Below are 22,068 nucleotides of genomic sequence, written 5' to 3' on the forward strand. Positions count from 1 at the left end.
AGTGTACGAATAACCAAAGTATTCAGCAAAAAAACCAGTTACGATAATAGTTAATGATGTTTCATGTATCTCGGTGGTATTTCCTCTTGAATGATTAGATAAGGAAAACCAAGCTGCAATATTTCAGCAATCTTTACGAAGCGACAAACCATTTCAAAAACTTTGGATTTGACCGTTACCATGTGAACGACATTCTTTTCAAAAACAACAAAACGCCAATTATACAGGTACGTCACTTTTGAAGCGGATAAAAATGAACTATAGTTACTACTTGAAATATAAGGTAATTTATATCAGTAAATAACAATAAAGTTACGAAATTTACACTTGACATATTTTCAGTGAATAAATTGTGACCGATAGCCACGCTGTCAAAACAAAAAACGGACGGATGACGAGCAATGGACGAAAGGCGATTTCAATAGCTCGCCAACCATTTGCTGATAGTGGGTTAAAAGTCGTCTTTCAAGATCAGATAAATTCAATAAAGGTATTTTTTGCGGCGTATCCACTGGAGTCGCATGCTGCTTAAATAACGACTACATGTACAATGCTGTTATATTCAGTTTTAGTTACTTTGGATGTGACCGTTACCCCTAAAGTTCTAAGTGTGACCAATATCCCTTTTATAATTTCTAATAAAGCACCGTCTATGTTTCTCCACTAGCAGATATAACGATTGAAATATTTTCTTTCAACATTCATATATTACACTTTAGTAAACGGGACAGTTTTGTGACAGCAAAATTTGTTTATTTACAACTTATAACGTGTTTGTGAAAAAATGTGACCGATATCCCTGCTGTCGAAAAATATTGTGTCGAGGTGTTTGCATTATTTGAGCTAGTTTGACGATTTCTAATAGTTTCACAGAGTCTCTAACAACACACTGTCTTTGACGCACGATAGATTTAGAAGATGCATTGCTTTTATGTGATAATTTCAGCCGCTTTTCATCTTGAAGCGGGCGTTTTTTCATTGTTTTTGTGTGCCCGATATCCCTTCCGATGACGTAGGTTGTCCCCATTGATACACATGCTTGTTTTTATGCTTCGGGTTTATCTTTTCAGTCATGGTAATAGAAAAAATCGGTCTTATTCCAACCATGAATAATTCGAAGTCTCGATGTTTCGAAGTTTTTCTGTCGGTCCCTGGAACTTCGATAAATCGAGGTTTGACTAGTCTATTACTTACCTGTCTTCGCAATAATTGGAAATAGCTCGTAGTAAAAAGTCACATCAGGGTCTAAGCCACTGCAGCAGAAACTAAAACTGTACAATCCAGTTTCACTGCGAAATATATGTTATTCGTATATATTGTAAATCTACTGTGGTCTTAAACCTATAACATTGTTCTTAGTGTAACACCATAATTTATGAGTAGCAGAAAAATGTATTTTTTCATTATTGACAACACTGTATAGGACATATTTTAAAAGCGCCAAAGAATGAAATGGATGTTTTACCTAATGCCCGGATATACGTAACAATGTGGCATCTGATCGTACTTGAATATGGAAGCCTTGTTTTAGCTCACTAATAAATACATGTACATCATTGTACAATAACTGGATCCTAAATGAAGTATCTGATCATACTTACTATTATCAGTGCAAATATTTACTGTACTTTTCACCGCGTCCTGATGACTCTGGGTGTTAATCGTAATCAGTGCAAACGTTTGCTGAACTTTGACCGCATACATGAGAGGCCGTCCGTTTTACCTATGGATGTTAATAGGATGTTAAATGATCCTTTAAACAGCCAAAGACACAAAAAATCGAACATAAAAGGACAACTGGTACATTTAGGTAGTGGGATATTACGGTCGTGTTTCACGTATTCTTTAGCATAGTACAAAACAGGTAAGTAAAGTATGAATACGCTTATCTTTCAAAGGGGAATAACTCGTGATTATCATTATGACTCGGACAAAGTCTAACCACAAAAGTGGAGTAGCCAATTAATAATATTCTTTCCGACATAAGGTCACAGAAATACATACAATAATGTAATCCAACTCAGGGATATTAAATAAAGTTTAGTGGATTTAAAATAACATGAAAATCCAAGTGAATTTATCTGTGCAAGAATTGTGAAAAGTTATTAATTCGCGGAGATAAAACTTTCGCAAATTCATCTTGATCGCGAAATTGGCGAAAATAGATCGCACGTGAGAGAAAGTTGGTTAACAGTAGAAATATAAATAGGTAAATATTGTAGATTGTATACGATGTTTGTTTGGGGAAGTACATAAGGCAATCCTACTGTGAAGCGTGCCAAATGATGTTTTCTAAATAATGTTAGATAGTGTTACATACATTCCCTCCGTTGCAGCATATATATATATACATTTATGAGAGCTACATTACATAAAATATGTTCAAATATTTTAGAAGATGCCTTGAAGCTTTTGTGTTGTATATAACTGACTTTCTATTGTATGTCTTCAAGAACGGACACAATTGAAGCGGTCATCGGTTTATATTATTCATCTTATGGTATAATTATATCGATAATTATGATATAATATATTTAAGCGGTCACACCTAAATGGATGTACAATTTGTTTCAATCCTCTGAAAGGTATAAAAATAATCTTGATATGTTAACAAATTCTTTGAAAGATATAAAAATTGTCTTTTTAAGTTTTTGTAAATACAATGTAATTGTTTTGTGATATGTCGTATATACACAAGGTATATTTTGAGGTCAGTATGTATAGTGACGTCTTTGTATACGTGCATTTATATTCCATTCCCCCCCCCCCCTTTTTTTTCAGATGAAAGTATCTTCCGTTTAAAGTGGATTTAAGACGTAATATAGAAAAAAAAATCGTTTTGCTTACAGTTTACATTGAATAATGGCGGTCTTTGAAGAAAATGTAACGTCTTTTGGACTACAGCTCGCATATGTAATCGTGGGCGTATTCTTCTTGGTAAAGACTATAACTGGCTTAGGGAACTACCGAAAAATGAAGAAACGTTATGATGAGATACCAGGATTTGAGAAACAAGATTACCATTGGCTGTTCGGAAATATTCACAAGGTAAGACCTTTCCGACGCATTATGTCTAATCACATGTGTTACTTAGGTTTCTTCTCACGAATTTATACCCTCCCACATAAAAACTGATCAATATAAAAACCTTTTTAAAAATGCTCAACCGCATAAGCATATGATTATAAACAATATTTAATATTTGAACAACGATTTTGTTAAATCGTGCATATAGATCTAATTAACACACACACGTGATAATTTGCAAATATAAGAACGTGTCGCTGCCCTATACCGTCTCGCTATAGTGTACATATATAACATCATTCAGTCCTGCAGTTAGGATGTTCTCGTCCTAATCGACTTTCTTCTTTAACGTCTCCTATGACACAAACTCACATATATAAAACGATTCTATTGGTTTTCCAAAAGATTTTTTTTTCTAAATCAATATGGAACGTCGACGTCTCTATGGTGGCGTCATAATTACGTCGGATTTTCGCGTCATTCGCTGAAATTTTTCTTACGAAGGAAAAGAATCTGCAAATCAGAGAGTTGGATTAAGTAAGAAAATGAATAAAAATTAATTATACAAGCCTAAAAGTTTAACAAGGCGATGCATCATGAACTTCACACACAGACCAACATAACGCGTACATGGGAGTCCGGCCTGAACTGCCGTTATTAAAATAAACCAAACCAGACTCAACTATATGACCCTGGCTGTTATAAGGATCAGTATGTGTTAGAAGGCTGGTATAGTCGTATTGTCTCGGCGAAGCAAACCTCCTTAGACACCGAGCACCATATCTGACTCGGTTCCATTATACTGACAGTAATCAAAATTAAGTGTCCTTATGTTGAGCTCTTTAGTATTTATAGGTTGTGGTGTGTCTCGGACACGGGACAGAACCCAGAGCCTTAGTCATCTAAGCAAATGCTAAACTCAATGCCAATGTCACTTTAATGATCCTAGCTGTTTTATATAGGAATTAAATCTTATTAACCAGACAATCTTAACCGGCGAAACACTATATATATCGTTTAGTCTAAATTAAGATTACATCAATTTGGGTTGCTTCTTATTGCAGTTCACACCAGAGACAGATCAAAGATTAGAACTACACAGAAAATTGATGATGAAAAATCCTCGTGTTTGTCGAATGTGGCTAGGACCTTTTGTGCCACAAATATTCGTGCACCATCCCGATTCTGTCAAATGTATCCTTAAGTCATCGGGTAAGTGTATGAAGGTGATGTAGTATTATTTTCATATTGGAAAGAAGATATTTTAATGGTCATCATCTCCAAAAGTGTGTAAATTACAATCAATGCACAGATTTTAATTCTACAAAGCCAAATAGAAAGTCGAAATGAATTTTGGCGATACTGTCAAATGTCATTATATTTATTTCTAGAAATTAATGCAGTAAAATGAGTACACAGGGTCAAACCAGGAAGTCAGGTTGTGTTTTACAATTGTTCACACTTTTACAGCGATATTTGTAATTATTAAGTGACTTCTTATGTTTTCATCTAAATATATAAAGCATAAAAACCAATGAGTACTAAGGTGAATAAATTCTGTGTTGTTGGAAACGTTTTTGTACAGCTTAATTCGTCAACTGCCCTGCAAGTAGGGCTTAAAGTCCCATTTGCTTACCGAAACGGCTTTTAATTTTTAAGATGGGAATGTAAAACTAGATCGATAAGTTTGTAAAGTCGCAAAATTTATTAACTTACCGTTAATACCACACGTATCATCACCGTCTGAACAATTTGATTAAAATCAATAAAATACTAATTTTCATAACGCGGTCGTCGTCTTATGTTTCCCGCCGTTGTTACGCGTCCTAAATACCGTGCAATAGTTGTCTATCACTGCACGAGACGGCAAAACTGCGAAATAACTTTCCACGTTTATCGTATATTACGCAGGAAATCTTGCATATGTTTGGTATTGTAACCTCATCTTAGGCCATCGGTATATATTTTCTGATGTTATTAAGAAACCTTTATGTTTTGCTTTAGAAAGGTAGTGGTCCTTTAAAATTTGTACTTGCTGTCCCTATTGCATGGATCGTAAAGGCAACTAAATTTGGGATCTTTATCTGTTCTCCTCTTTGTTCTTCCTAACGTCTCCCTTGACACCACCTTACTTTTTGCTTTCTGTTGAGCATTCGCTCCTGTCCCCTGACCGAGACACACCAAAGTTTATAAGGATGTTTCTGCTTATGCGTAGCGTTCATCATACATGTACTTGGAGCAGGACGACTCGTTGACCCATGTTCAGTGTAATGTGACCTGGTAGGGTGTGTTGCTTGGTGTTTTCTGCAGTCCGCAGTCTCACAAAACACGCACAACACACTACATTACACGCTACACACCGCATACATAAGAGGCCGTCCGTACATGATCCTGGCTGTTGATAGGACGTTAATCAGTCGAACAAATTGTTTGTAATTTTTTCTAATTTTTCCCTGCTAATTACATTAGCCCAATTTTGGCACATATAGCTTTAAAGACTAACTTTGTATTGAGTCTGTTTATTAAGCAGTATGCTTTTAAATCTGGGCCAGACTATTCCCAATATTGAAAGGATAAACAGTAACAATGTACAGGCCTGCCAAAAGGAATTCTTGAGAAATTTAGTTGAATGTAGTTTTTCACATTTCAGAACCAAAAGCACGTGGACTAGGGGGGTCATATGAATACCTTCTGCCATGGCTCGGTGAAGGTTTGCTTGTTAGTAATGGTGAGAGATGGGCGAGATCTCGGCGACTAATCACCCCAGCTTTCCACTTCGACATACTACGACCATACGTTAAAATTTACAATGAGGCGTCGGATCTTTTGCTGGTTCGTTATTTAAAAAAATATTCCCAATTTGTCTTACTATTTCCAATTGTAGTTCACTGTCAAATATAGTGTTCCTCGGACGTATTTAAACACAATATGCTGCGAGTTACAATACCTCTACTTCACTGGTTTGTTGAAGGTAGTATGATTAACAGATTGACGGAATCTCGAAATTTTGCAGGTTTTCACACAGTTGGAGTGTGTTTATTATACATGTTATTACACAAAATTATATTTCCGAACTTTAAAAGCTCGAGAGTAAAGTGATATTAGCATTTAGTGGTTAAGAATTTATTTTCGGATATTTTAATTTGTATATGGGATTTGATTTACCTTTTGCAGAATAAAATGGCAGCACATGTAGAGAAAGGTGAAGGCTTCGAACTTTTCAGTAACATCAGCATGTGTACACTGGATATCATTCTGAGATGTGCTTTTTCTTACGATAACGACTGTCAGATAAAAGGGTAAGATATAGGCACCCACTTGTAGTTACAAAAGTGATGAGGAAAATAATACATTGTAAATGTAAGTGCAAAATAAGGTTTAGAGCACATCATTTTCAATAAAGCAAATTCAAACTATACATTGAGACAGTTTCAAAAAGGATTATATTAACACTACAGCTATCACTGCCATCGTATTGTTTACAAAAAATTAGTATAGAGTGAATTTTATTTAATCACCATTTTTAACAAAGATGGCAATTTTTATAAGACAGATAATAGCGAAAAAAGATACCTTGATTAAACTCCTACTTGTAAAACTTTTTTGTGTTTTTAGAGAAACGCATCCGTATGTTGCAGCAGTGAACGAGCTTTCTGAGGCAATCGTTAATCGGACGAGGTAGGAAAAGCTAGCGTTAGATTTGTACCTGATGACCCTATATTGCATGATCGTAAAACAGTGACTAAATTTGGGACCTTACCTTTCCTCTTCTTCCTAACTGACTTTATTCTTCCTAACTTAATCTCTCTTGACACTGGCTCGTTTTTGGCCTTCCGTTGAGCGCTCGTCCACTGAGTAGGCTCTAGGTTCTATCCCCTGGCCGAGACACACCAATGCCCATAAAAGTAGTAGTTTTTGCTCCAGCTTAGCGCTAAGCATTTATGGAGTATGACGACTGGTTCACCCATTGTCAGTATAATGTAATCGTGTGGGGTGTATTGCTCGGTGTCTTCGGTGGCATGCTTTAGTGATATGTCACTATAAACGAATATACCGCAGTCTCCCAAAACACGCTTCACATACTTCATAGGACGTAAATATAATCATTCAAACCAAAGCATACACTCAACATTCAATTGGAGTACTTTTTAACACAAACCGCTCATTCAATAGTTTTGATACCGAATACTGTGAAACACTTTATTTTCGCTGGGTACACATTTTTCGAAAACTCAAACTCGCATCCAAACTAAATAAATGTTTAAAAAGTATACATGAATGCACGATTGCTAATCAGAGCCATTGATCGCGGATATTTTGAAAGCGATACCACATCCCACTCAATTATCAATTTTGCCCTTCTTGCTGATTTGTCTGTTCCTATTGTACAAAGAAACAAATATTCGCGTAACAAATAAACCGTTAGAAATCTGAAGACGTTGATATTTAAGTTGGAACGCGGAAATGCCAAAGCCGATGATGGCGTCATTAATAAAAAATGGATACAACCGCGTCTTACTAATCTCCGCCGATAAAGTTAAGTTCAATTAGAGTCAATTATCGCATTATTTTTATCTTTTTTAGTATGACTTGCTAATTTAGAGGATTATTTTCGGATTTTTGATATTACTTTTTATTATCAGTCCAAAGAAATGCAGTAACAGTAACAATAATGAAGTAAATATTTCGCTTATTTCGCTTATTTCTTATTTCATATAAACAGAACATTTGATCAGAATATATGCATCAACATATTGTTGATATCAAATGAACGATAGGTGCAGTAACTGATAGTTTTTGCCTTTCCTTCATATATATCTAATAGTAATTAAATTCATTATCGATAGGGAAAATAACTGATACAGCTTTAGCCAATATTTTCTCTCAACCAACGAACTTTCCTGTTGTGAATATCCCTGATGTTTGTTTGATGATTTTATATTAACAGCCAGGGTCATGTAAGGACGGTTTCCCATGTATGCAGTGTGTAGCGTGTGTGAAGTGCGAGGTGCGTGTTTTGGGAGACTGTGGTATGTTCGTGTTGTGTCTTGCATAGTGGAACTGTTGCCCTTTTTATAGTGCTATATCACTGAAGCATGCCGCCGAAGACACCAAGCAACACATCCAACCCGCTCACATTATACTGACAAAGGGCGAACCAGTCGTCCCAATCCCTGTTTGCTGAACAGAAACTACCACTTTTATGGACTTTGGTGTGTCTCGGCCAGGGAACCAAGAGCCTTCCTCACTGGGGTGAACGCTCAACTCAAGTCCAAAAGTGAGGCGGTGGCAAGGGAGGCATTAGGAAACAGAAAGTCAGTTATAAAGAAGAGAAAATATAAAGTTTAGTCGTCTTTTACGATCATGCAATAGGGGCAGCAGGTATTCTTACGCCGTGATAATTGTTCCATATATCGAATGCAGCATGTAACATTCCGTTATATTAATGCTTGCTCTTCATTAATAGTAAATGTATTCATCACTAAAACCTATTTAGTATTCACACGTTTGTCGCCAGAGTGGCAGACTAACGCCCCCGCTCGGGTTAATTAATAACATTGCAGAACCCTACATAGTGTTCTCAACTCCCGAATAACACTTAGGCATATTACGAATGAGATACTCTATATATAAGCAGGTAAACGGCTATAATTTAAATAACTTTATGTCAGGGAAAGTAATGGAAGTAGAACGATAGTCTGATCCGCGAACTTGTTTTGAAGCGGAATTCGCGAAATTAAGTAGCCGCGAATAAAGGTTGGTTTACAGTATGTGAGGGCTCTGTGTACAAAACTTTATCAAAATCTGTCAAGTAGTTTAGAAGGAGTTCGCCGGACCACCCGATTCCAGTATACTTCCCCCTCAAATTCCATGGGTATATAATAAAACTCAATTCCGCACAACCTAGCTGTCAGCCAAAAACAACACATGGTATAATATACACATGTATCATTTTACATCAATAACATCTTTCATAAAGATTAAAAGACTCATTACAGACTGTTTAGTTCTTGATTGATACGATAGAGTAAAATATATCAAAGTATACTTGTATCCACACTAGTATTTTGTTTTAAAATCTTGTACATCATATTTTGATTTTATTAATACATAAAGTGCATGTCATGGTCTAGATTTGTTTGCTTTGGTACATTATAGCATTCTAAGTATGAAAATGACGTTAGAAATGACTTTATAGCGAGTATTGAACAAAAGATAAGTCCAAATGGAATACAAATATTCGGACGGATATAAATGTTTTTATTTGGAAACCCCGTGAAGATGTCGATGTTTTATTGACTATATAAGTAATGAATAGCTCACCCAGTTAAAATCGTTGATTTCAGTGAATTTTAAATCATTAAACGTTATTTCAGATTACCTTTACTGCATCCTAACTTCATATTTTATCTGACGTCGGAGGGAAGACGCTTCCGGCGAAACTGTGATTTCGTCCACACTGTTACAGAGGAAATTATATCCAAGCGTAAAACAACGCTGGTAAGGCACTAATAATCTCATAAATCTGTTCAAAATACTTGTCTGTTGTAATAATGCACTTGGATTTTCCCTGCCCTTAAGTTAATAAACGTAATTGGAAATAATAAAAGAAATAGAAAGCAGATAATGTGTGTTATATATTATCGTACATGTATTACATGTAGCAAAGCATTAGCTTGTTTTGTCTTTGTGGATATTCCTTTGAAATCGTTTCTAATATTACAATAAGAATTTTTATTTGAAAATGAGATTTTTTTTCTTTTGACAAGATGGAATTGACGTCACAGCCAAAGAATCGTTATCTCGACTTCCTTGATATTCTACTCAGCGCCAAGGATGAAACAGGAAAAGGATTGTCAGATGCTGAAATACGCGATGAAGCCGACACTTTTCTCTTCGAAGGTAAACGTTTAGGTTTAATCAAGTATAACACATGATGACATTCAAAAAGTCAAAATCGTTATACACGCATTTTACTACACACCCATTAGAACTAGTATGCGTTAGACCCAGTATTCGTATCTTACCGTAATATTAGGTGAAAATCTAATAGTAACATTGATTATATTTATATATGTGTGCACACTATTTAAGTCGTACATCTCTCGTATGACGTTTAAATTTAGTCATTGTACAGTAATAGCTAAAATTCGCTCGTAAATCGTCGTAAAGATCACTATGGAATCAGTCTAAATATATTGAGAAACATGTATAATTATAGACTTTTTGTAAATTGTATGCAAGAGGTAACTGAGGACGAATTTCATTTTCACTCGTCTGTCCTAAATACTCGGATTTAGAGCTTCAACTGGGTAAAATAATGTTTGTGCAAATAAAATTAATTTAGAACAATATAATGAGCAGTCTGTATAAATATTATGTCCATATACGTTGTACTATTTGATGTACTTTTCTTAAAATGTTTGTTAAAACTAAAGAATTAAATCAATTGAACTCACATATTACTACAAGCCCTCAACCTCTGGGTCGCGAGTTCGAAAGCCATGTGGGGCAGTTGCCAGGAACTGACCGCTGCTTGTTTTTTTTTTCTCTGGTACTCCAGTTTTCCTCCACCAACAAACCTAGCACGTCCTTAAATGACTGTTAATAGGACCTTAAACCTATAAAAGTAATCACTCTTTGAGAAGATTCAGATAATATTCTAGTTGCTTTTTCTAGGTGCCTACACAAGTTTAAACTTGGGATAGGCATACGCTTTTGTATGGGTCAGCCACAATCTGTTTGCGTTTTGTTTTGGGTCACCTGAGACGAAGTTTATAGAATGATTGACCAACTTCAAAGGCCAGTATATTAGTGTTATTAGTCTTTGTTTCATTCTATATCCAAACTCAGATAACCGTTAAGGCCCATGGGTCTCTTCTTTCTTATTTAGAGTTAGACGACTGTGACTGGATGGAGTGAGCTGCCTTCTATCTTCGGCGGCAGGCTTTATTAATATAGCACTATGAAAAGACCAAGAGGTCCACAATACAAGAAGAACCACAGTCTCCCGAAATAGAAGTCCCCCAAAGCACTCACCTCGCACTGCACACACGCTACTCACTGCATACATGGGAAGCCGTCCTTACATGACCCTGGCTGTTAGTAAGACGTTAAAATAATCAAATAAATAAACAAACACTCGCCTAGAAAAATCAGACACACGCATCGCAGACAGGTGAGACACACCAGATACACGAATGGCCGTTCTTTAATGATCCCGGCAAATAGTAGGACGTCAATATAACAAAGCAAATCAAAATCAAACCAGCATCGTGGCTTTTCATAGTCCTGCGATCTTTGCCTTGGGAGGGGGTTAAATGTGTGATACTTTATATAGAGAAAACTCATGTTTGAGCATTATGTGTTCATTTCCATGGGAAAGTATTCAAGCGTAGTAAGAATCATTAACCTGAGATAGCATTTTAATATCATATTCATATAATTTATATGCCAAGTGCAGGCTTACTGAGAATCAAAACACGTAATGTCTTCAAATCCTCATACATACCTTACTTTATTCATAAATTTATTGTGTTCTACCAGCATTCTGTCGCTCTGTTTCTAGGTCATGACACTACAGCTAGTGGAATTACATGGACATTGTTTGCACTTGCGACCCATCCCCAATACCAGGCCAAGGTTCAGCAAGAAATTGATGATATTACCAGAGACAGGGAGTGCAAAAATATTCAGTGGTAAGTCAATTGACACTTTTCGTTTTATTACAACGTTAAATTATCATTATACCAATATAGGTGTAAGTAAAGCAAGCTTACAGTAAGTGTTGCAAGCAACGTACGCCCCCTGCCTGCCAGTTATTATTGCTTAGTTATGCTATCATTGTATGAAGGTTGAACAAATTCTGTCTCAGGTTATCCTCCGGAAACGAAAATTTATAAATAAACTATTTTTAGTAACGGTGACCTTTTTATCTTAAAATCGATTCCAAGCTATGTTATCCCCTATGTAACCGTTGTATGAAGTTTGAACAAATTCCGTTGATGTGTTCTCATCTTATGATCAGGAAACTAAAATTTGTGAAACAATTTATTTTTAGTAACAGTGACCTTTGTAGTTGACCTTTTGACCGAAAATTCAATCCCAAGCTGTAATAACCTTATAATCAACCATTGTGTGAAGATCTGTTAATTTTTAGGTCATCTGACCCGTCAACCGTCCGCCGTTCGTTAACTCTTCACTTTTTGAACTTCTCAGGTTCTAACCGGTGCGATTTGGCTGAAACTTTCATGAAATAATCCTGACATGGTCTCGACAAAGTGTTGTTATTTTTCGGTTGAAATTATTTTAACAACTATTTAGCATTTACATTTCAAAGTACAACACATTGTGCATGTATGGAGCGAACATGTGGATACTTTCAATACAAATACATAGATATCACTAGGTATTCTGAATTCTAATCAAACATGCATTCACTAAGTGTAAAGGCATTCACAAAAGCACAAATATGACCGTAGTTGGAGTGCTGTATTTGTATGTAACACAACTTCCTGGTAAACACAAGCAGATACCAAGGCGCATGATGGGTCGACAAAATATGTTAAACACTGGCTTCAATCATGAATTACAAAACATTTATATCGATACAGAAAACTGCCGTCCATTCACATTTAAGTAGACTCCAGACCCAGACAACAAAAGTGTTAGATTGGGTGAGAAGATTATTTCAATATGCTTCAGAAGCTATCTAACTATAAAATGTGAATCAAAATGTAAATTGGGTTGGATGTTGTGAATGCTTGTATAAAGACTTGAATTTGGTTAGGGAAATGGATTTGAATGATCAGAATGTTTATCTGAAGACCTAACTATAGCATGATAATATTCTTCTAAAAAAAATTTGGTTTTCATTAAGGGAGTTATAAATACAGTATAGAGAATTAAAAAAAGACTAGTGATTCTAGTAGATTTTATATTTTTAAATATTTTACTCAAAATAGCACAGTGGTTTTTCGACAGTAAAATTCCACCACAACCCTAGATTACCTAAAATTGAAATACCTTGTCCATTTATTCCAATATACTGTATTATGAAAATTTGTTTAGTAAATACCGTACCCCTCAAACTCGAATACAACCCAAAATGATAGCATGGTCCCGACTGTTCCTCTGTATATTTCATGAATACATGAATACCCCTTATTTCTCGTACAGAAATAGATCTCATTTCATTCAAATTCATAGTATTTTCACCATCTATACTTGGAAAAGGTGTTTGGCACTTTAGAATTTGTTGGCTATAGCATTTTTAATGTGCGGTTGCATCCGTTTCTACACAACAAAAGTTGAAAATCAATTTAGATGATTATATTGTCGTAAACCAAATTGTTCAAATGTCATTGCAATCCATTGGTTGTCATAATTTCATAATCTGGTTTGACTGTCGATTACCTCTCATGACTCGAACATCCGTATTTCTCGCACTATAGACCGGGTCCCCTGCAGTTTGAGTTAAACATATTTAACTGTATAAAGGTTCCGAAGTATTTATCGTGTTATACCATAAGGTCAAATGAAATGGAATTCCATTTTTGAATTTCGTAATATCATGGGAAAGATATATTAAAAAAAATAAACATAAAATTTCGTTGGTTTTAAAGAAGGATCAGGACGACCTATAGACGTTATGCTTCGTCCGTCGTCGTACGCCGTCCACAGTGGATTAATAGAATTCCCTACCTAGAGGATGTGACAACAAAATCACAACCCGATGAGTAATTCATGAACGTCTAACCCAAGGCTTGCCGACGGTTGGACATTCAGGAATTCCCCCGAGGGTTGTGATTTTTATGTCACACTCTCATAGGTAGGGAATGATTCTTTTTCTCCCACATACAAAAGAAAAAAGAGAAGATAATAGCCTAAACAGAAGCATTTTCACCGCGACATGAACATAGTTTCATCGTCTGCAGGTCAATATTGATGACGTCATCGACAATTCACGCCACGGTCACACCGCATGAAGTCATAGAAAAATCTCCCACGGCTAAAACCGGTGACAAATCAGTGAATGGCGAGAGAAAAACTTTTCTTTCAAACTACTTCTTTTCAATAACCGAAAGGCCCAGAGTACTTATATTGGGTCAGGGAATGACCTAACTGTCATTCAAGGTCACTAAAACAAAAAAGCTAAACTGTTTAAACGACTTATCAATTACTAAAAGCCCAAGAGACCTGTTATTACACCTTACCTTCCTTCATGGTCACAATGGTTAAAACGGCTAACATATTTAAATAACTTTTTTTCTTGTTTTTTATTTTTCAAAGATTTTCAAAATATACATGATATTAAGACATAACATCAATCCAACACACATCCATACAAATATAACATTATAATTTCTCAGGGTCGTTCAAAGTTATCTTTTACATAATTTTTCATACTGAAGGATAACAAACACATACACTGAAAAAGTAATTAAGGAAAGGGAGAGATACAGTGAGGTGGGTGTTCGGAGTTAAGGTAGGAGGGGACGGGCGAAGGAGTTGAGAGATCACTTTGTCATATACAGTATCGTTATCAATATTGAGAATTGACCAAAACTCAAAATTGTCTTTCTAAAATTGTAACTGGGAAATTTACACCCGGGGGTAATTTACATTTATTACGCGAAGGCCGCTTGATCGCGAAAATTTTGCACCCACGCGTAATATTTTGTACATGTATGAACTTTGTTGTGTTGTGAAAATGTATCTATCGCAAAAATAACAACACCGCGAATGTTGTATTCAGAAAAATATCCACGTTTACAGTACGGCAAATTAGTTAACATTTAAATCGTATCACAAATCAAGAGTTATGCTAGATAGACAGGAGAGAGAAAAAAAAGTCACGATTGAGGTCAAGCTCAATTTTAAGCACTTAAACCATACTTTTCACTTTGCTCCCATTTGCCATGAGCAATATATTGTTGGACCTTGTAATTGTCTTTTATTGAATTAGTTAGTGTTGTTATGCAAACATCTGGTTTTATAAAAATACAATTTCATTATCAATATTGGATTAAATTCCTGTTTTGTTTATAAAACCAAACAGAATGGATTCTTTCTTTAAGGTAAAGGGAATATTAAGCGCACTTAAATATTATCCAGACTGGTCAGAAATAGCTGAACTTATCTACATTACCACGTAATATGGACAGTTGCCTCCCTTTCATTGCCACAAAAACACAATATGGATTGTCTACAAAGCCAATTTTATACAAACACGAATTAATTGTTAGACAGTAATGATTAATTCTATATTGCAACCATAGTAATATAGTATCTTTTGTTACATTGATAGTGATGGCATAAAGTTTCTTCCAAATTTCCTGGTCATAGTCAAAATTCAATCCCCATTTGGTTTGTGAGGTTAGTGGAGAATTATTTAATTTTATCTATAAAAATCTTTTAGGCCGTTAGTTCTTTTAAGGATTATTTCAAGGTGAGGTTCAGGGTACTGAACTTTTTCATTATGCAAGATGATGGTGAACTAAAACTATTACCATCCTCCCGCACCCTCCTTATTCACCCGACCTGAACAATGCTTTCAAAATTGAATTGGTCGTCTAAAAAGGTGTTATCAGGCAGCTGGTGAGTATTTTGAAGGACAGGGGAAATTGAAATGGTCAAAACATTCACAGGTACGGAAACATAACGTATGTGACATTTCTTTTGGAACATCCATCGTACAGTAAAGACATCCGTTTTCATCATATACCTGTATTGAGAACGTCACTAGTAATGATCTTTCTCACACTCAAAACACATATTTATCTCTTTTTGCCTTTTATTGGGATAAGGAATTTGGCCCTAAATGACCTTAGTTGCCGATGAAAGTAAAACTCAAACAACCAAATAATATAAATATTTAAATGCCGGGTACTATGTTTAAATGCGTTCATGTTACAATGAAATCGGTTTGGCTATTCATCGTTGTGCTTCTCCTATGTCATAAATTGGGTTATAAGATGTGGGATGGTAAAACGAGTTTGATAACTTTGTCATTTACCTAACTACGACCGCCCCTTAGTTAAATATCACTGAACCAGACGACAACACAGCGTAATAATTCTTCATTTTTATATTATTACATATATAACTAAATGAATTTTCGGCCCCTACATGTAACTGCTGCCAATTGTGCATTTTCCTAAAAGGTGACCACTATCTTCCTAAGTGACTTTCTTCGACTTTAAATCTCCCTTGATGTGATTTTTTGTTTGATTAAATTAACATCCTTTTATATATATAACAGCCAGGCTCGTGTAACGACGGCCTCCCTTTGTTGCGGTGTGGGTGCATGTCTCTATTTTAGGAGGCTGCAGTATGCCCGTGTGCTAGTGGGAGTCTTTTTTATAGTGATATTGTATAGTCTGTTTTGAACGTGATTTAAAATCATAAATTACAGATGTACGGTCTTCTTGTATTGTAATTGTTTTTGCAACTATCCATGTTGTGTCTTCTTGTGTTGTGGATTTCTTGCCCTTTCCAGTGCTATATCACTGAAGATTGCTGCCGAAGACACCAAGCAAAACACCTTACCCTGACACATTAAACTGCCAACAGGCGAACCAGTCGTCCGACTCCCTTAATGCCGAGTGCTTACATACTGGTGTGTCTCGGTCAGGGAACAGAACACATGGGCTATGGATCGATTGATCCATACATTATACATTATTCTGTTTCAGCAAACAATTTATGAATTGGCCATGTTATGTATTTAAGATGCTATGTTCGTTCATTTGTAAAACCAAGAGGTCCAGGGGGCCTGCATCGCTCACATTGTTATCATGACAAGTAATTTTTAGACGACCCCCGCTCGAATTCACGTTAACAGCTCATTCTCACATTCGCTGAATTGAAAAATAGGGCTTTTAAATGAAACCACAATACGAATATACAAAAAAATAATGCATTCAAAACCAAACCAATATGAGGTAAATTATATAAGAATAAAAGAAAGCCGCTTCGAAGTCTTAACTAACCGTAAACGATAGTTGTAGTCGTAGTGGACCTGTTTACATGCACGCAACACATTCTATATACGGAAGACAGTCCTTTAATATCCCTGGCTGTTAATAGGATGTTAATTTAACAAACAAACAATCAATTCTTGCTGTTGTTGTAATTTCATCTTAGGCCATCCATACATATTTTGGCATGTTATTTTTTGCTTTAAAGACATTTAAAAATTGTTTCGCTAAAGTGGTAGAAATTTAACGTCCTGTTAAAAATCAAACTCATTTAAAGACGAAATCCCGTGTGTTTAATGTATCGCCTCCATGTAATAAAGGAACACTTGCCCTTTGGATAGTGCTATGTCGCTGCACGCGACCACATACCGCCATGTCACAGTATACTGATAACGATCGTCTGGCTCTTGAGAGGTATTTGTAAAAGACATTCTATACAAATGTCGATGTGAATTAGGTACATGTTATTGGCTCATCAAGCCCAGTTGTGGTGTACAATTTCATTTCACTGTTAGTAGTAATTGTAAAGTGATATCTACATATGTGTTCGTTTTAACCATGCATAAGGTACAAAAACAAGACTTTACAGTGTATAAGTTCTGTGTTGTAACTGATGTCTATACGGCATCATACATGTTTCTCCATTTGAAGGATTTTACAGCTTAATTCACCAAACCTGATGTTTTTCAATAGATTATAGATTGAAGAAAACATATGTCAAAAGTTTTGCCCAGTTACGGCACATGTAACTTTAAATTGTCAATGTGGTGATTAGTTTTTGTTTAATAAACATTCTATTAACAGCCAGGGTAATATAAGGACGGCCTGACATGTAGTGAAGTGCGAGGTGCGTGTTTTGGGAGACTGCGGTATATTCGTGTTGTCTTCTATTGTAGTGGAACTCTTGTTATAGTGCTATACCACTGAAGCATGCCGCCGAAGACACCAATCAACCCACATGTAGGGCTGTAGAATTTAATCTGCTGCCATTATTGAATGATCGTGAATGGCGACAAAATTTAGGATCTTATCCTTTCTCTTCTTTATACTTGACTTCATACTTCCTAACAAAGGGACTTGTAATGTAGGTTGTGAGAATATACTATTTAAAAGGACAAGGGAACCAACGGCTCGCTTGGAAGAGGTACACCTGCCTCTACAAAAGCCACCCGTATTCCGCCAAACATTTATAAACATGTACATAGTTAATACCAATATATTAAAATACCTTAATTTCACTATGAACGTTGAAAATGCAGTCAGATTTTCTTACTTTTGTAGAGGCAGGTGTACCTCTTGCAAGCGAGCCGTTGATTGCTTTGTCCTTTTATATAGTATATAGTACACATGTATACACAGCAGACTTTCTCACAACCTACGTTAGAAGTCCCTGTGCTTCCTAACGTCTTCCTTGATACCGCCTTACTTTTGGCCTTCTGTTGAGCGCTCGGCCCTCTCTTGTAGGATCTGGGCACAGACGTTTGACTCTATATAGACATTTTTCTCTCGATACATATAATACTGTGTCAAGGTCTATAATTCGGCCGGCCATGTAACACTACCCAATTTCAGAATTAGTATGATCATTAACAAACCGTATAATATGTGGAAATGGGAATACTCTAAATCGACAGCCAGTTATTTTTTTCTTTTATTTGGTATATGATACAATATACATGTATATCATGCAGTGTAAATGCCACCATTTTAGTTCAGGTATCAAGAAACATCGGAAAACAGCCAGATTTTGACTGGTCGGACACTGTGGTGTCCTCCGACAAACACGCCAGAGCTCTAATTGGAAGCTCAAAAACGTTGCATGTCAACACTTCAGCTTCATAACAATAAATGGAAGACTGCGGTATATTCGTGCTGTTTTCTGTATAGTGTAAGCATTGCCCTTTTTATAGTGCTATACTGAATACGGGTGAACCAGTCATCATTATCCCTAAATGATGAAAACTTAGTAGGAGCAGAAACTACCACTTTTATATTATTTGATGTGTCTCTGCCAGGGGACATAATCCAATGCCTTCCTTACAGGGGCGAGCGCTCTTAGTGTTAAAACATGACGTTAATCTGTTACATGATATTTCATCCAATATTTCCACCTACCTCAACGGGTTGTTGGTGTTTTTATAGATCTGAATCATCGTACATGTATATATGAATCCATAATCACACAGCAGATGTTAGAGTGAAAAGTGCATGAAATATAACTTTGATTTCATTCGAGTAAAACCTCACGTCTGACGTCTTTTTATTTTTAGGGAAGACCTTTCAAAGCTTCAGTACCTCGCCCAATGTATCAAGGAAGGTATGCGGTTGTACAGTCCAGTACCATTCATACAGAGACGTCTCTCGAAGGATGTAGATTTACCAGATTGTAAAATTCCAAACGGCTCCCTCGTCACCATCCATCTGTACAACCTTCACCACAACCCTCACGTGTGGACTGAACCTGATGTTTATGATCCAGAACGATTTAATCCTGATGTTATCCGCGAACAAGACACCTATAGTTATATTCCTTTTTCTGCTGGCTCAAGGTTTGTACTATTTCCTGATATTAGCTATTCCGTCTTTGCATATTACATAGTTGGCTCCCTTGTTGATAAGTATCGATTGTTACGTCATTATTTTGTGACAGCAGTTCACAAAGTTTTATCCGCAAAGTATGACGTCACAATCAATACCTACACGCAAGTTCAGATAACTCTGTAATATACAAATACAGAATTTATAAAGTGCGATCAGTTAGTTTAAACGATTGATTGTTTGGTTGATGAGTTAAATAGATTAACATCTTATATATGTAATAATCAAGGTCATTTAAGGACGGCCTCATATGTATGCTGTGTATTGCGTGTGTGAAGTGTTTGGGAGGCTGTTGTTATGTTTGGGTTTTATTAGTTTAACGTCCTAGAAACGTCTTAAAACGTCCAGCTTTGTTGGTGGAGCAAAGCCGGAGAACATTGACCAGCAGTAAGTACCTGGCAACTGCGCTACATGTGATTCGAACTTACGACCCACTATGGTGTGTTCGTGTCTCTGTAATATTGAAACTTTTTATAGTGATATCAGAGGTAAATGATGTATTTATATAAGGTATTTATGTAAGTTTTAAAAGGAAAAGTATTGATTTATTATGTTTCTTTTTCATTTATCATACTTGTTGGGTCTGCGGCGGCATACGTCTGGAGAGATAGCAATATAAAAAAGGAGAAAAAACTCGACTATGCCAAAGGGACATAACAAGAATAACAACAGCGTCCCAAAACATAATACATTATTCATGCATGATCACCACACATAACAACACTTCGCACAGATATACATAGGAGGTCGTCTTAAAATGGTCCTGGCTGACAATACGCTGACAAATCTAATAAACCAAATCATTATTGAAATGAGTACGGTATATTATATATAAAACAAACAATATAAACCTACTCACAGAATCAAATGTACATGTGTTTATTTAAGATAATCGCGTGAAAATAGTGGACCGTTTTACGTTACACCAAGTTAATAAGAAATTGAAAAGTTAAAATCCTTACAAAATGGTAAACAAGTATTAAAATTGGATATAAATTTTCAATGTGTATAATTATTGTCGTACTGATACAAATGTCGAAATAAGCAAATTGATATCTTTAATTTGAAAAAAAAGGAAAAATGGATACTATTTTAAGAAAATATCGTATTTGAATTTTAAAATGTGTTGATATTTCCTAAGTTGGCATCATATATTATTTTTAAAGAATAAACTCCATATTGTTTTAATAGTGATGTTGTACATGTTAAAAATTAATAAAAGACTGACCTGATAAAAATAGAAGACAAAAGTTAATATACATATTTATACCTTTTAATTACACATTATTCAGTGTAAAATATTTGGTATTTCTGTTGGACAGTCCATCTCTTTACCTGTTGATTTATGTATCGGTACAAATAATTAAATTAGAAACCTATCAACTAAAACCGGCAGTCTTTGGGTAGATTTGTTAACGAACATGTTATATTTCATTTTAGAAATTGTATCGGTCAACATTTTGCAATGAACGAAGAAAAAACGGTCATCTCCAGAATCCTGCAGAGGTTCGTCACAATAATATAATAGTTCATAAAAGATTCCATAATCGATGCGAAATAACCATTCAAATGAAACATTTTGCTATAATGGAGAAAATACCTTATTGTATTTACATTATTATGAAATTCAATTGTTGTCGTGTATTGACATGGAAGCGCAATGGACTTGTATAATACATGTGTTGTTTATTATATTGGTCTTCAAGTACTTCCATCAGACTTTTTAATAATTATGTAGATATTGATTTACTATATACTGTTTTTATAAGTGTTAAAGGCCCACTACCTTTCCGGAGCAAAATATAAAGGTTTATTAAAAACATTAATAACATCAGAAAATACATATCGATGGCCTAAGATGAGGTTACAACACCAAACATATGCAAGATTTCCTGCGTAATATATGACAACAGCTGAGAGTCATTTCGCTGTTTTGCCGTCTGGCGCAGTGATAGTCAACTACCAGGCGGTATTTAGGACGACGGCGGGAAACATAAGACGACCCGCGTTATGAAAATTAACATTTTATTTATTTAAATCAAATTGTTCAGAAGGTGATGATACGTGTAGTATTAACGGTAAGTTAATAACTTTTGCGACTATACAAAATTATCGATCTCGTTTTACATTCCCATTTCAAAAATTAAAAGCCGTTTCGGAAAGGTAGTGGGCCTTTAAACATATATTTTACTAGTTCTTTATAACTATTTATATGATTGATACTTTGGTTTAGGTACACCTTGTCCGTGGACCCTCAGCACACAGTACAGAAGAAGCTGAGCGCTGTTCTTCGATCTGAACAGGGGATATACATCATTCTTAAACCAAGAGAAAAAAATAATGGCCAAAAACGATAGCCTGTTTGTTTCAAAACGAATCGTTAGATAAAGAAACTATGGTTATGAATTCAGATCTTTTATACCCATAATGCATGTAAATTGAATTGTCTTTTTCTTATTTG

At 35.6% G+C, this 22,068-nt stretch overlaps 1 protein-coding gene across 1 annotated transcript; it reads left to right on the forward strand.

Annotated features, from left to right (window-relative positions):
* Nucleotides 1–1,690: 1,690 nt before the first annotated feature.
* Nucleotides 1,691–22,068, forward strand: LOC138319483 (cytochrome P450 4F2-like). Its single transcript, XM_069262639.1, has 12 exons — nucleotides 1,691–1,864; nucleotides 2,850–3,048; nucleotides 4,092–4,239; nucleotides 5,678–5,859; nucleotides 6,202–6,326; nucleotides 6,643–6,705; nucleotides 9,405–9,528; nucleotides 9,798–9,930; nucleotides 11,597–11,726; nucleotides 19,280–19,558; nucleotides 21,048–21,113; nucleotides 21,841–22,068. The coding sequence occupies exons 2-12, from the start codon at nucleotides 2,863–2,865 to the stop codon at nucleotides 21,962–21,964; spliced, it is 1,560 nt and encodes a 519-aa protein (XP_069118740.1). The 5' UTR covers nucleotides 1,691–1,864; nucleotides 2,850–2,862; the 3' UTR covers nucleotides 21,965–22,068.

The sequence above is a fragment of the Argopecten irradians genome, chromosome 1 (assembly GCF_041381155.1).
Source record: "Argopecten irradians isolate NY chromosome 1, Ai_NY, whole genome shotgun sequence".
Classification (NCBI taxonomy): domain Eukaryota; kingdom Metazoa; phylum Mollusca; class Bivalvia; order Pectinida; family Pectinidae; genus Argopecten; species Argopecten irradians.

What these genes read in the sequence shown, in the direction of transcription:
- LOC138319483 (XM_069262639.1), top strand. Translation starts at nt 2,863, where the DNA reads ATGGCGGTCTTTGAAGAAAATGTAACGTCTTTTGGACTACAGCTCGCA. An exon ending in CCAAGCGTAAAACAACGCTG is followed by an intron (nt 9,529 to 9,797) that starts GTAAGGCACTAA and finishes TCTTTTGACAAG; the next exon opens with ATGGAATTGACGTCACAGCC. An exon ending in ATCTCCAGAATCCTGCAGAG is followed by an intron (nt 21,114 to 21,840) that starts GTTCGTCACAAT and finishes ACTTTGGTTTAG; the next exon opens with GTACACCTTGTCCGTGGACC.